The 17,107-nt window shown below is 41.9% G+C and overlaps 1 protein-coding gene across 1 annotated transcript in view; it reads left to right on the forward strand.

Moving 5' to 3' along the window:
* Window positions 1-17,107, forward strand: part of LOC308100128 (neurexin-1a-like) — a gene marked incomplete at both ends in the record, with an annotated part of 542,450 nt that overhangs the window by 495,457 nt on the left and 29,886 nt on the right. The window contains 1 exon segment of the mRNA XM_080449034.1: window positions 13,418-13,505. Within this exon segment, the coding sequence (XP_080305160.1) occupies window positions 13,418-13,505 (88 nt within the window).

Consider the following 17,107-nt stretch of genomic DNA (forward strand, 5'->3'; position numbering starts at 1 on the left):
TGGCAATACTCCAGTAAAGTAAAAAAAAATACCTCAAAATTGTACTTAAGTACAGTACTTGAGTACATGTACTTAGTTCCGCCAGCGCAGTAAGAAGAAGCTGTGAATGAGATAGGAATTATACCAGAAGAAGCAAGGGAAAAGGATGGGGCTGGGCTGGTGGAGTGGGAAGGTGTGCATGTAGATGTGGGTTAGGCGTAGAACCTAATTATAGAGGCGCTTCAAGAAGGTATACGCACGCCCACACGCTCGTTAGCGGCGCCTCCTCCTGTGGACACGCGCGCCGCCGCCGCTATGCTGGGAGGACTTCTTTTAATGTGTGGCTGCTTCAAGGCAAAAAGCTGAACAGCTTTGTAGATGGTGTGCCTGTCTGTCTGTCGTCCCCCTTAGGACGAAACCAATGACTCGCGCCGCCTCCCCTTCTTTTTTTCTCGAGGAACACATCGTTCGCTATACAGCTTTAATATGAGCTCATCATCGCTAAAGTGCAGGGTCTGGTTTCTCTTGGCTGAAGCATCGTGTTTAACCGATGAGTTCTCTCTGATGGAAGAAGTGCGGGGGGGGGGGGGGAGATGTTCTGTCTAGGTTGTCTGCGTCCCAGCCAACGCCTACGCGTCCTGTCAACCCGGTGATTCAGAGAGTAGCTTGCATGACTGGCAGTGCCAACCGCTGCAGCGTTCGTCGCTCGGCAATGAAGATTGCATACAGTATAAGGTTTTTGCATAATACTTGGGTCTCACACAGTGTGAAGGGAGGAATAAAGTAGTGTACCAAATGAGGGCCCCCCCCCCGTCCAAAAAAAAACTATGAAACAGATGACAGTAGCCATCTTGTAGCGGCTGCACACATAATTGCTACCACATCATGCAAAAAACTTCCAGCAAAACGTATACAGGAGATACCTTCTGTTATAGCTACGTAAATCCACAAATTTCTGCGTCTTCCAGTCTGTGTGTGCCTCTCAATCGGCTTCGCTGATTGGTTGGAACACGCGTGTTCATGTTAAAGCCAGTGGTTCTCAAACGTATTCATGTCAAGGACCCCCAAATTGACACTTATTAGCCCGCGGACCCCCATTTGAAAAGATATGCCTCAGGGACCCCCATAAGAGAAGATTTTTACGGCTCTAGCATTGATTCTCAACCATTTTGATTTGAAGGACCCCCAGTTTGACATGCATTAGGCTAAGGACCCCCATTTAATGGCATTTCTATCTCTGGGACCCCAATTTATTTTGTAAAATCAATGTTAATTTAACTCTGAGAGTGTACAAATGGAACCAAATGGACCCTCACGGGTCCATTTGGTTCCTAACTATCCATCATTTAGCTGGGGACCCCCTGGAACTCCCTCAAGGACCCCTGGGGGTCCCTGGACGCCGCTGTTTGTACTGACACCGTAGATGACTGGCCTCCCAAGTACTCTGATCCAGAAGAGGGTCAAATGGTGTCCTGCATGCTCTGAGAGTGTACAAATGAAACATTTTTTGGGTCCATCTGGTAACACTTTCTGAGTTAACCAACAGTAGGATTTTTACTGTGATAAATGTTTGATCGTATTGCTCCAGTTACAACGTGTGATGCATTACTCACTCACTGTCCTCTCATAAGGGGAAACGTTGCCTTGTTTCCAGATGTGCACGTGAGCAATAGAGAGTTGCCGCATGGATAGATTGGATCCTGTTTATGAGGCAATTAAATATTCATGCGCCCCGTGAACAATTAAGCATATTTTCATATCATTCCTCCAGAGAGGAACGGTTTGCACTTAGCGTGAATGTGAAGTGCCGCGATCATGGCCTTTAATTAGAGTCTATTACAAATACGTCTCAGTGTATGCTTGATCATTAGCATTACATTAGCTTTATGGCTATATTATTTCTTTATTTTATTTTCTGCTTTACTTAACCCAGGTGAGTGCCATTTAAAGATGGTTGTCTCTTTTGCAAAGGGAGAGCCCTGGCCGAGGAAGCAACAAGCTGAGATTAGGCTACAGCATGAAATATATCGTACAAAATGAAAGCAAAAACACAAATTACATATTTATACAATCTCAAGTAAAACAGCTTGCAGACCCCCAGTCTTTAATGTCTGAAGTGAACTTTTAAAATCACCCAAAGGGATGAAATAATCCATTTTAATATCGTTCTGGCGCTGATTCCAGGACCATGAAGCGTAAAAAAAATATGAAAAGCCATCTTCCCAAATACTGTGCAGTACAGTGATCGTAATGGTACAATACTCCTATGCATAAATATATCAGAATATGAGTATTTATGTATTAATGTACAGGGTAAAGTAGTTTTCCATGACGAAAGGGTTTGTGTTAATGTGCGTGTGTGCATGCTTGAGCCATTAAGACCGGGAACGCATCTGTGTCATCTTAACATTTCTTTGGGCTATTAAAAAATAGCAGATAGATCTGCTATTTTTGAAAAATCGTGACAATGTGTGCAAATCTTTTAATATATATATTTTTAAAGCAAACATTTTTAACTCAAATCTTTGCTTCGGTGGGGATTCTACAAATGTCTTCTAAATATTTTTTTTTTTTTAAAACAATTATGTTGCTTTAATCTATGGATCTCAAACTTTTTCATGCCGGCCAAAATATGTATTTGGCCGCGGACCCCCATCTCAAAATATTTTGTTCCCCCCGGAACTTGAAGTTGTAACAGTTAAAAATTTTAGCTTTAAAAAATATATATTCAATGTTTTGCACAAATGTTCCACGATTTTTCAAAAATAGCAGATCTACAAGCTCATAGCGCGGCACTCGGTGCCGCGCTATGAGCTTGTAGATCTACTATTTTTTTATTGCCCAAAGAAATCTAAAAATGACACAGATGAGTTCCCGGTCTTATTGACCTAAGCCAGAAAAAATAGAGGTTGTATTTGGGTTGGTTGTGTGTCTGCGTGACATGCACATTCAAATCCCCAGTGTTAATTTATCCATTCGTAACCCATAGTGTTAAGTTAACGCAGTAGGCTACGGTTGTACTGTACAACCCCTACAGTGTTCTCGTACCGTCGTTCGTTGCACAGGGTGTGTGTGTGTGAAGTTGCCTCGGAGCGTCTTGTTAGAGTTTTAAAGTGTCTGGGGTGCACTGACACGGGGCCTCAAGGAAGATGTATGGCATGATGGGAACGTGGGGCTGACACGGGCCTGGAGGAAGATGTATGGCATGATGGGAACGTGCGTACCAAGGGAAGAGATAGTTTGCCTCAGACCATTCTCTTTTTAATGACACTCTGACACTCAGCCTGAGGTCCGGCGGCTGGAACAGCTGCTTCATGTTAAATAAAGCAGAGCCTCTCTCTATCTCTCTCTCTCTCTCCCAAATGGCCTCATGTCTCAACATCACTTAGCAACTGGGAAACTTTGAAAACCGACAAAAACAGTCGTCCGCCATGACCTGCTCCACGCACTATGATGTATCCATGCCCAGTGGTGGAAAAAGTACTATTTTTTTTTTTACTTAAGTAAAAGTATCAATACTGCAAATACTCCGTTACAAGTAAAAGTCCGGATAACAAAATTTACTTGAGTAAAAGTACAAAGGTATTGGTATCAAAATGTACTTAAAATACCAAAAGTAAAAGTACTAAAATGTTTGAAAATAGCAGATCTACAAGCTCAAAACGAGTCGCGATGCGACGTGTTGTGAGCTTGTAGATCGGCTATTTTCAAATAGCCAAGGTAAAAATAGGGCTAAAGTGGTTAATGTATGTTTTATAATGTAATAATTTATATCTGCAAAGTGACTTGTAACTTAAGTTTTCAAATAATTGTAGTGGAGTAAAAGTATGATATTTGCCTCTGAGATGTAGTGGAGTAGAATTAAAAGTATAGACAATTGGAATTACTCCAGTAAAATAAAAAAATACCTCAAAATTGTACTTAAGTACAGTACTTGAGTAAATGTACTTTCCACCACTGATCCATGCAGACTCATTAGAGAGATGCAATACTACAGGCATCGTCTAAAAGGTAACGTGGTCTTAGAAATGCCGACGTATCTCGCAGGCTAGTACAAAGAAGACACTAAGATCAGTGAGCTCACCTTTGAACGTGTGATAAAAGATTTGCTTTCGTCTTGCTTATTTGGTTTCATTTCCACATTATCGGTTCAGGGCCCATTGGTTCAGGGCGGGTCACTGGAGTTGCAACGTGTATAGCAGCAGATGGAGGAAATGTCTCTGCCATTGTGCACAGTAGATTATTTAATTGTACTAGTAGGATTAACATATGGCACCGACTGTAAACGGAATAATGCAATTAAGCACTTTTACTCTAACAGTCTCGCCCGAGAATAGCAAACACAGCTGATCTACAAGCTGTTTTCATAAATTTTGCAACATTTTTGAAAATATTAATGATATACCAAAATATTGACGCCGTGTTGAAAGTGGTCAAGAATCTCCTCAATCCTGCTCACATTCAGGAGACATATTGGAATAAAACTCAGTAGAATCAAAAGGTATATTTACAGAGAAAGGAGGGGTGGCAGAGGATTCTTTAATACTGTTGTTGTTCCATGTAATGCACTGACCTCACCCAGACAGGTCTGCAAACTAGCAGTAGAATGATTCTGATTCAGTTTGGTTGAACACTAGTAGAACTTTATCAACATTCACAGCAGGCTGTGCTTCCTTTTTTTTTTTACCACTTGAACCCTATGTACTATACTTTGTTGACCGGGGTCCCCCAGGGGTCTATTAGTTGGCCCCTACTTTTCTCCTTCTATATCAGTGGTTTTCAACCTTTTTTCATACCAAGGACCCCCTAAATTTATATATATTTGGCCGCGGACCCCCATCTGAAAATGTTTTGTGCCAGGGACCACCAGAAGTGAAGATTTGAGTTAAAAATGTTTGCTTTATAAATATATATATATTCAAAGATATGCACACATTTTTCAAGATTTTTCTAAAATAGCAGATCCCCCCCAAGGACCACTGGTGGTTCCCGGACCACTGGTTGAGAACCACTGTTCTATATGAAACTCTTCGCTACTTCGCCTATTATGACATGCCTGGATTAGGAACATCAGGAGAGCTGCGTCCATCTGTTTAGTCGCTAGTATACACAGAACACCACAATGGAATTCTCCTTTCATTATTTATGTTAATGTAGTCAGAGAATATTTCAAACTCGGTGGCAGTTAAATAAATCCATCAGCATTATTGTTCATATCCCCTGAGCTGTGATGGGTGCTAATGTCCTTTTCTAGCAGAACCGTCTGTATTATCGCTGAGAGAACCATGTTGTTGACAGCGAAGGCAGACCAAACGTAGGAAGGAGAGAGTGTGGGCGAGGGGTCAGCCGATATACACTGAGCCTGTGCTCGCCCCGTCTTTGAGGACCACACGCCTTCATTATTCAGCTGGGTTTCTATTGAGCATCTGGGGCTAAATTATTCATCGGCATCGACCTAGTTGCATATGGTGCGAAGTTAGACACTTGGATGACACGCCAGTCGTTGTGATAAGTGCTACTGTACTGTACAGGGCTGCTGTGAGAGCGTTGCCATAGCAGGTAAATGGAAACATGAAGAGAGAGCTATTGCGTCAGAGACTAGACTTGTTCTCTAGACCCTTGACCGTTTTTTTTATCTTCTGTCCTTTGAGTTATTGTATATAGTTTTCATTGTATGCAGTTTTTACTTCAAGGTAGGGTAAGTGATTTTCTTTGGTTAAAATAAGTGTTAAATAGCTCTATATTCTGATAGTACTCATTGCTATTAGAGTGTTTGTTCGGTAACAGGAGTCTCCATCTCTCTCCAGCTCTTTATTAAACAGAAAATGCATGTTCAGGTCAGGATACCAATTCGATCCAATCAGGATAGAAAACTCAGTCCGGATGGAAGTGATGACACAAAGAAATGAGCAGACAAAGTTGGAACAACAAAAAATTAAGCTGATAAATGGATACTCTCTCCTGATTGGCTGAAATGGTGTCACCTACCTGAAAATGTATTTTCTGTTTATTAAAGAGCTGGAGAGACATGGAGACTCCTGTTACTGAACAAACACTCTATAGCAATGAGTACTATCAGAATATACTGCTTAACCCCTTAACCAAAAACTTTGTGTTTTGACCAAAAAATACCTTTAATGTTGGTTACTGTCTGTTACATTTTTATGTTGCTTTATTCACATGTCGTACGGCACTTTTGTCAACTGTGGCGTACAGAGGAGCTTGCATCACATGGCGGTTCCATGCAAGTGTTTCGACCCTGAATGAGCCTGGCCAGAAACATGTCGATAAATGTTTTGTGCCTGTATCTTAACCTGGGCCATTCCTGCCTGTGTCTCACCGGAGGCCCTAATGATGTGCTGTTGCCGGAGTGAAGCTGGGAACACAATCTCCTCCCAATTAGGTTTAGTAGACTGCTGCTGTGTGGTTAGCACTGGACACTGGGTAAGGTGCTATAGTGGAGAGCAATGATGGAATAACAAGTAATGGCACAGAGATTGAACAATATAAAATAACGAGAACAATGCAAAATATGCTGTACAGTATGAACAAACGCAACACTGCTTCTTTTGCTCTCAGAGAAATTGCAGCTTTCACTTTGATATATGGCTACAGACACAGTGTACTTCTCTCTATAAATAGTGCATATATATATATATATATATATATATATATATATATATACGCACACACACACACACAATTATTATTATTTTACCAAATTAAACATTGCCTTTCTTTTTGCTTCCTGCAGACCAGACAAAGAGAGAGTTTTCTCTTAAACTGAATATCACAGCAAATGATGCATGAACTCTAAGGGGGCCACTAACATTTTTATATGACTGGAGCGAGATGTAATAGTGTAAATTAAACATGTAGACATTGGAATCATCTGCCTTAGATGTGTTCTACTGTTAAATGTAGTAGAGTAGCCGCGTCATTAGCCCAGATTCCCTTTGGATGAACAGGAGATGTTTGATTTCCCATGTGGGACACCCGTAGGTTTGAATCCTGTTGGCTACACTGCATGGTGGTGGTGCATGTGACCCAGTTTGGGTTCCCCAGTGCGAAGAGGTCAAACAGGGGTGAATGTAGCCAAGTAGCTCTGCCTATAGTCCAGCAGCTTAATATCTCCTTAAGGCCATGGGCCATTCCCCTTTTAGATGAGAGATATATGTTTCATTTTACCACGCAGGAGAGCCTTTGAATCCAGGACCCACACAAAAACATGCTCATCAATGGAAATATTATGGATAATTAAGATATTTGTTGTTGGTTGTCCATACTGATTGGTCTGCAACTCATCTAAAATAAAAAATGTGCCTCTTTTAGGGATGGGTATTGGCAAAAACCTCACGATGGTCACGATACGTATCACGATATATTGCGATGCGATACATTTTGCGATATATTGCGATTTATATTGAGACGAATCACTGGAAGGCGAACTAGCTATTAGTACAGCGACATCTAGAAGGAGCAGAATCTCACAACCGGACTTCTACCATTGGTTTCTCTGTTTTTTTTCTTCTCCAAAAGTATAGCGATACTAAGGCCTGGAATATCGATTATACTGTATTGCCCATCTCTACTGTTTTTCTGCTTGATATAGAATTTAGAACTTAGCTGGCATTTTTTACAGTAGCCTATTGTTGAGCTCTATTTTTGACAGTATGAAAAAGAAACTACTACTTTTATTTTCTTTTCTTTTTACATACAGTACATTATTGGACATGTTTGTAATAAGCTGCCCTTTCCATTATTGATAATTACCCCAAAGTGCATGTGTGCAAAATGCAGGGTTAGGTTTTTCTAAGGCAAAAGCAGAAAAAAACCCAGAAAGGCAAAAAAAAAGCCAGCAAAACAGCCAGAGCCATTCTCGGTGGAATACATTACCGGGACAGCAAAGGCATGCCACGAGATAAAACCTTCAGATGCCTTCGGTGTCCTCCTGACTTTCAGCTCGTCTCCAAAGAGACGTGTTGTGTGCCAGCGAGCATTCATCAAATTAGACCGGAGAGAAAACAATGTGAGAGAGAGAACCCAACGGCTCTCTCTCTCTCTCTCTCTCTCTCTCTCTCTCTCTCTCTCTCTCTCTCTCTCTCTCTCTCTCGCTCTCTCTCTCTGCAAAGACATGCCGACAGGTTATCACAGAGAAAGGTGCCTCCTGCTCCTGAGCGTAGCGGCACGGCACGCGGCAAACCTCCCCAAGGAGCAGTCCTCTTCCCCCCTTCCTGTCAGGTCAGGATTGAGAGGGGGAAAACATGCTTTTGGGGAGGGATGCATCCGTGTTGTATTACATTAAAGACAAGTCTTCCATATTGTCCACATTATGCTTATTATGTGAGTGGCATTGGACGCTATGAGGAAAGCACATGCACAGCTAGCAGTGGCGTACAGTATAGAAATAGCTTGTTTCTGGGACGCTGTAGATAAACCCATAGCGTCCAGGCCAGGCTGGGGATGAGAGTATAGTGCTGACTTAAGCACTGCTGTAAACAACGCATGCAAGGCGATTGGTTTGCCCCGAAAGTCCGATTAAGGGAGGAAGCATTATCAATCCTCCGAGATCGAAAGCTAGCCTGACAGCGCTATAGAAAGGCAGTGGGGGGGTTATTATGGCCTGAGTCAGTCTGGGAATTGTGGGGTCCACAAAAAAACCTTGATGGTTCAATCACTAGCCAAGGTCAGTCCATTTCCTCACTTCAAAACACCTCACTTATTCACACTTTTATATGCGTCCCCTATATTGTAAGTCGTTTTTTTTTCTTTTTCCTTTTCCCGGATGTTATGCAGTTTAATTCGTAGAATTTAAAATGGTTTGGAGGTTAAGATGTTTCCTGCAATATGTAATCTGTGTATTGCAGTTGTACAGTAGCTGTTAGATTAACTGTGGGTCTCAGCACTTTTGGATATAGAGCTAGGTTAATGAGGCTTTGCCTTGCCCAGGGCCTTTTACTTCCACTTTTTGACAAATACACGTACCTCTGATAAATGAACTTACTGATGCAACCTGCTTCAATATTTATCTATAGCAGTATATTATCTATAGGTATTACAATGACAGTCAACTTACGGTGCATTGAACCAATGGACTACTGCAGCCATTCTTTTTGGGGGGCAGGACATTTTGTGACTGAATTATTTTATTGTTGCTGTTATTTGCTGTAGGCACGCTTAATTTAGACGTTGAAAATCTCCAATTGACGTTAGATGAAGTCCTCAATCTTACTGTAGGGCCCACATCTCTCCTTTAAACAAGATCATAGCATTTCAATGTAATTTTGAAGCATCCATCTAAGCTACTTGTCACAGGTTTCATCACAGTGGTTTTATTTAGTAAGCCCCCCCGGCCCTCACATCAATTGTCACAGGGAGGCATTGGAGAAAGACACCATGAATGGTTAATGTTATTGGATTCCAACCAGGTCATGACCACATCAAAACGTTGACCTACACTCTAATCCTGGCTGACAGACCCATGCCCAGTAACATGTGCATTCATTTGATTGTTGATTCAGGAGCTTGGCTCCACAACGCCCACAGGCTATTAAAAAATAGCAGATATACAAGCTCATAGCGCGGCACCGAGTGCCGCGCTATGAGCTTGTAGATCTGCTATTTCATTTGTTTTTTTGGCAAATCTTTGAATATATGTATTTTTAAAGCGAACATTTGTAACTCAAATCTTTGCTTCTGGGGGGTCCCTGGAACAAAATATTTTGAGATGGGGGTCCGCGGCCAAATAAATATCATTTTGGGGGTCCTTTGGCCCTCCATTGGATTTGGAGTTTAGCAAAAATTAGCTTCAGATAGATTTGATACAGCTTTTGTCCATAAAATATGAAATGGTCTATTATAGCTGTCATCAGTATTGGTATACAATATATTCAGTATATATGGAATGGTGTGCCTGCTAATGCAAAAATAAACTGTCCCTTAGATGCGCGCATAAATCAAAACGCATTGAATATTTTATCCACTTGTTCAAACACAAAACAAATGTAAACAAATCCTCTCCAGTTCAAAATACTCGTTGAGCTGTCACACATTTTCTGGTGCTCGACATCAAGACGTTAATTAGTCGATTTCAGTTGAAATATCCTCAAAGATATATAATACCCACAAGAACTGGGCTGATTGAAGAACTGAGTATACTGTAGGCGTATACTCCCCTCTGTTTCATTGAAGTCAAGCCTTTAATGGAGACGTTTCCTTTAAAGACATTCATACTGTACTGTATATATCCATGTTCATTATTTCAATGTCATCCATGGTGACAAGGAGTTTAAGACCCTTTAGCTTTGTCTGGCCTAAACGAGGAGGAGACGGGGAAACTTCTAAATAAGAACAGCGTGTACACCACACCTCCAGTCAGGCTATTCTATGGGGAGTTAACCTACATCCACAATACTTCCTCCTCTATGCCTGCCTGTAAACCAGACGGATGGAGCTGAAGAGAGAGAGAGATGAAAGAAAAGAACACAGTCAAATCCTCTGTTTTAATTCGTCTCCGAAGAGTGCGTGTTCAAATGGAACCAAAATGGACCCCTACAGGTTAATTTGGTTGCATTTATACACCCTTCATAGTTAAAATATAGACGACAATAGATGACATTCAGCTACTACTGTACACATTTTTACAACACCTCTGTTTTATGAGGTTCGCTATTTCCCTACAAGGCTTTTCCTCCATTGATTGTGATGACCGCCTCAAAGGGTTTCTTTATTGGAAAAAAATAGATATATCTTACCCAATGAAAACAGAAGCTCACTTGGATAACGGTGGACTTCTTACAGACAAAGTCGTTAAATTGATTATTTCACAATAAAAATGTTTTTTTTGGGGGGGAAAGCAATATTTTTTTATTCCAAAACTTTTTTTAAAGCTCTGCGGATGTATGACTTTCTTTTTAGTATTCATTTTCATAAAATATTTATCTATATTCTCTACCCTTTAACACTGTGAAGGATGTAAGAGAGGGGGGGAGAGAGGGGGAACAGACAAGGAGAGTGAGGGGAGCAGGAGAGGGGAGGAAGGTATTGATTCTCGTACCTCTGCCAACGGTGCAAAGTGTCAAGAATCTCCCGCCAGGAAAAACAAATCACATGGCTCAAGTGATGGATGTGGCACTCCGGCATCCGGCAGTTTTGCCATCTGGACGGCCGACACTGTATATCAGCCTCATGCGCAGCAAATTAAATTTACATTTGGACGGTTTCCCCGGGCCTCACCCGGCACAGATGTACCGAAAAACAGCCCTCTGCATGCTGCAGCACCACCACGACTCCCTTAATGGAGACGATCTATTAGCTGATCCAGGCCTAGTGATGTAAAGATGTGGGTCCCGTGTCTGAAAAACGTACAAATGACGTTTGCGGGGCTGCTATCAAATCACGTTACACGACTCACGACAAATGGATGTCAGGCGTAATGACATCACCTTTAATTTCCCCGAGACGAGTTCCACGCTAATGGACCGGGCAGATGTATTCTGGAAGCACAGTGTCAAACACGAAAAGAATGAAACGATGGGATAGGCATATGGCTATGAATTGGATAGAAATCTTATATTCTTCTTGCATCTAAAATATTTGTTTCCCTACCCGTTTCTCTTTCTTGTTTTGCACCTGCCAAAAACCACTTTGTTCCCCTAAGTAAGTCGAACTGAATGCTAAACAGCATCTGGTAGAGTTGAATGTAAATTCAGAACGGTGCAGGATGTTTCGTCTTTGGTCGTCTTTTCTGGCCTTATTTGGGTTTATTTTTTCACCCTAAAATGCTGAAAATAGCAGATCTTCAAGCTTGCAGTGCATCGCCCCCACGACACGTTGTGTGAGCTTGTAGATCAGCTGTTTTTGGCGTTGTCACACCATTAGCACGACTAAGTATACCAGAAGAAAGGGAGTGTTTTTGAGGCGCTAGGCTAACGGTACGGCTAGTCCTGTACCCGGCGGTGCTTAATAACACGAGGGCGAGCATCAGCCCTGAACAGACTGCCGTGGCTTAAACGAAACGACCTTTAATGCAGAGCTGATCAGATGGCCCGGGGCTAAGACTATAAAAGAACACAGCAGAATAATGTTTTACTTTGTACTTTTTTTCCACTGGTTCTTTTTTGTTTGCCCTTTTCCCTGGTTTCCACGAGTTTCCAGGATATTGTTTCTTTCTAATGTGGGATGTGAATTGAAAAGAGGGCCCCAGAAAAAATGGTTTGTGTTTTCGGCAGCGGCTGAATAACAAAGTTATTTTTTTTGTATTCCTTCTTTGCAATCGAGACACAGAATCTGACTCGAGAGAAAAGGGAGCAATGATATTGATTTTTAACCTCCTAACTCTAGCGTTCTGCACTTTGTTTTTCCAATCTCTCTCTTCTTTTTTTTACGCTCTCCGTGGCCCTTTGTCCTCTAATGTCAGAGGTGCGTTTGTGATGGCTCTTAACGCTCCCCTCGGAGGGGCGTAGCGGCGACGGCACACACCGCGGCTCTAGAAGCTTAGCCGCGACTTGACAATTGCGCCCGTGAACTTCAGCCTCGACCGCTCCTTCAATAATCAAATATATATATATATTTTCTTTTATCCCGTATGGTCAGCGGTGCCTGCAAAGCGAGTCGACTGTGTCGACGGATAAATCCAGCAGGCTCAAACGGCGTGGGCTGTGTCTGGATTTTACTTCTCTCATCTGCCCTCTTTTACACAACCCACCCTCCAGGGTAGTGGTTCTCAAACTTTTTCATGTCAGGGACCCCCAAAATGATATGTATTTGTCCGCAGACCCCCACATGTCAAAATATTTTGTTCCAAGGACCCCACCAGAAGCAAAGATTTGAGTTACAAATATTCGCTTAAAAAAATATTAAATTGAACATTTGCACAAATTTTCATGAAAAAAAAAAAAAAAAAGATCTACAAGCTCATAGTGCGGCACTCGGTGCCGCGCTATGAGCTTGTAGATCTGCTATTTTTGAATAGCCAAGTATAAAAGGTTAAAGTGGTTAAAATTGGTGTGATGCTATATTAACACATTTTGCTGGGGGCCCCTGTTTAGTCTTCGGTCGTCTTTGTGGCCCATTTTTTCACCCTAAAATGCTGAAAATAGCAGATCTTCAAGCTTGCAGTGCATCGCCCCACGACACGTTGTGTGAGCTTGTAGATCAGCTGTTTTCGGCGTGGCCATCACACCATTGCGCGACTAAGTATGCCAGAAGAAAGGGAGTGTTTTTTAGGTGCTAGGCTAACGGTAATAGCATTCATTTAGCGATTGATTTCCGGTTGCTTTTTGGCATATATTAAAGATGGCGGATTTGAAATCGTTGAAAAATATGCTTCATTTACAGTCTGTAGAGTGTGGGAGCGTCCCTTTGTCCATCTCTTTTATACAGTCTATGCTTTTACCCCACTGTGTGACACTCTCTCTCCTCTCTGTCCCTTTTCCAGACGACAGACGACTTGCTGGTGGCGTCGGCGGAGTGTCCGAGCGATGACGAGGACATCGATCCCTGTGAGCCGAGCTCAGGTGGGTTAGGTTAGTCATCTTTTTTTTATTCTACTTCTCTCTGGGCGTCAGTCAGTGTCTGTCTGTCACATGCAGTCCACTCCCACCCAGGCATTGCATTACCAGGGCTAGCACACAGCACATACTGTATAGTGTACATCCTAGGTGTCTAGTATTTGTCTCAGTCGTCACTATTTCGTATTTCCGATAGTTGTCTCCATCAGCTCATCACGTTGATCATTGCACAGTAGATATGCCAAATATATACTCTATCATACGACTCTGTCCGACACCAAAAATTGTACATCAACACGTTATCGGTACATAAACTCGGACGGCGCTGAGTAGTCTCAAGCGAACGGTGCAACGTTCTGCACGGCAACTCGCTCGCTTTAGCTCGCTCGGTGGTGCCTCGCGTGGCTCCAGTTCGCTTGAGACTGCGCGCCGCCCACCGTCATGGTCAACAACAAAAAAAAGAAGAAGAGGTTATATAAGTCATCTCCGTCGGTAGGTCGGTATCTCTTGAATACACCCAATGAATGGTCTGATAAATCGCGGGTAGGTCAGTATGTCGCCTACTTCGCCCATTCAATGGTCTGATTCAACGTGATAAATGTCCCATTCAATGCATTGATAGCATCCGAATCAGGTGGTTGTGAGCTTGTAGAATGGCTATGTGTGGCACGGGACGCCATCGTAAGACTAAGAAGTATTAATCAGGGCTTGAGGAAGGCGATACACACTACACAGTTATAATTATCAGCCCCCCCACACGACTCCAACAAATTATATTAATACGTACACAAACCCAGAGAGGACCACGTGTGTGTGAAGGCTGCATGTTAAACACTCTATATTGAGTAGGGGTTGTGCGGAAAGGGTCCCCATTGTCATTAATTAAATCCAACAAGCAGCGGGCGTTCGTTCTGTTGTTCCAGCCATCGTTCTTGAGGCCTGGTTGCACACATGGGGAACACAGGGGCTTTAGAACTCCATATCTTTATTTTTGAATACGCACAGACAATTATTTGCACACATGATTGTAGCTTAATCAGCCAGGTCTGTATAGTCCCCAGTGGGGTAAAAAGTACTCAAATGATTTACTTAAGTAAAAGTATCAATACTGCAAAGTAGATTCCGTGGTTACAAGTAAAAGTCCGGAATTCAACATTTACTTGAGTAAACTTACTTAGTAGTACTACTTACTTAGTAGTACTTTTACTCAAAAGTATTGGTATCAAAATGCACTTAAAGTACAAAAGTAAAAGTACTCATTATGCAGAATGTCCCATTTCAAGTTTTCAAATGTGTAAATATATTTTGAAAATAGCAGATCTACAAGCTTGCGACGAATTGTGAGCTTGTAGATTAGCTATTTTCAAATGGCCGAAATGGTTTTGTAATAAATCAAAATCTACAAAGTAACTAGTAACTAAAGTTTTCAAATAATTGTAGTGGAGTAAAAGTATAATATTTGCCTCTGAGATGTAGTGGAGTAGAAGTAAAAGTACTGAAAATTGGAAGTACTCCAGTAAAGTAAAAATACCTCCAAAATTGTACTTAAGTACATTACTTGAGGACATGTACTTAGTTACTTTACACCACTGGTAGTCCAATCAACAATGTTTCCAGTCCATACACAATGTTGTCTCACAACGTTGCATAAGGGTATACCACATACTGGAATCACAGCACCAGACATATAATTGCAACATCTCTGGTCGGGGTCGGGGAACCCGTGTTGCAGGTCATCCCTCCTTCCTCTGTACTATAATATGTTACTTAAACCGTGCAGTATGCACAGTACCTCTTGTTTTCACTAATGTTGCTCTGACACAAATCAGGATTACAGTTCAGCCTTCGTTCCTAGTGGCCAAACTTCTGATCTCTTACCTTGTGCCACACTTGGAAAGCAATTAAGTACGACCCTGGTGCTTACCTATAGGAATAAAAGGATTTTCAAATGCATTCTGGGTGGATTGAGTGCAAGGAGAACAATTAAGTCCCAGACTCAAGGCCCTTCTGCTCGATCTGTATGTGCTATTGATCTGTGTGTGGTAATAAACCCTCCTGCTAAATTAATGTCTGTCCCATAGCAAAGACTGCGTGTTTCTGCAGGCTCTAATAGAAAGACATGGTCTTACCACATTTGCTCTCTATCAATACTTCATGGGGCAGACTCTCCTACAGCAGACGGCTGGCATGGGCAAAATAGACTAATGCTAAGGGAATATGCATCATGTTGCTTCCCATTGACTATATTCATAATTATGGCCCATTTTGCTCTTGCCTCATTATCGGCATTGTCTCTTACAGCAGTGGTTTTCAACCTTTTTCATATCAATGTCAATTATTTATTCTGCATTTGAGCCACGGACCACCGTTTGATGAGATGTAGACTAGTGGAGTAAAAGTGCAATATTTGGATCCGAGATGTATTGGAGTAGAAGTAAAAGTATTGGAAATTGGAAATACGTTTAAAAGTAAAGTACAAATAGCTTAAAATGACCCAAAACTTTGAATATTTTGTTGTCGTTAGGGAGGGATAACAGGCAAACGTTGATCAAAATAACAATTCTTCCACATTCTCTAATTGTGTAGAATTCTTGTAAATTAAGTAACGCAGATGTTATAATAATTTAACTCTTGAGAGCGTAAAATGAAACCGAACGGACCCGTTCGGTTTCATTTTATGCTCAAGAGTTAAAGATCTATAAGGGTCCATTTTGGTTACCAACTCCTCCATCATTTAGCTGGAGACCACCTGGAACCTCCCCAAGGACCACTGGTGGTCCCCGGACCACTGGTTGAGAACCACTGTCTTCCAGTATAGGAACTCTTAATAGGCACCGCCCATGTGCTGTCTCTTGTCAAGCAGAGCGTACACACAGGAGATGGGTCTGTGTGTACCGCATCACGTTAAGCAGTTTGCCTTATCCTAGTCGACGACAAGGTCATCTGACAAAACATCAGCCTGCAAGCTGTGTGATGCTCCGAGACACGCGCTCCCCGAGCAGAGAGTATCCCTTCTCCTTCTGTGATCATTGGGAAGGGATTTGACACCAGAGCTGTGGTGCTCCCAGGGTGGCAGCTGTCTAACACCGTATCCTGATTAATATCTACATTCAGGGCCCGTCCACACACACACACACACACACACACACACACACACACACACACCCTGCCAAGCGCGCTGACAGTGTGGCCGCGCATAAAAGAACCGGATCCACTGTCCATGCTATAGCACTACTTTCTCATGTTACCATTAAAATGACAGCAATATTATAGAGTCACTCAGTTGAAAAATCGTCTCGCCCCGAACTCAGTGTTGGAAAAAGTACTCAAATGTTTAAGTAAAAGTATCAATAATGCAATGTAGAAGTACTCTGTTAAATGTAAAAGTCTGGTATTAAAAATGTACTTGAGTAAAAGTACAAAAGTATTGGTATCAAAATGTACTTAAAGTACCAATAGTAAAATACTGAAATGTTTGAAAATAGCAGATCTACAAACTAACAACGCGTTGCGATACGACGGGTTGTGAACTTGTAGATCGGCTATTTTCAAATAGCCTAGGTATAAAATAGGGCTAAAGTGGTTAATTTATGTTTTATAAGGGGATAATTTATATC

Source organism: Gymnoscopelus braueri, assembly GCF_963280865.1.
Source record: "Gymnoscopelus braueri genome assembly, chromosome: 14".
In the NCBI taxonomy this organism is placed as follows: Eukaryota; Metazoa; Chordata; class Actinopteri; order Myctophiformes; family Myctophidae; genus Gymnoscopelus; species Gymnoscopelus braueri.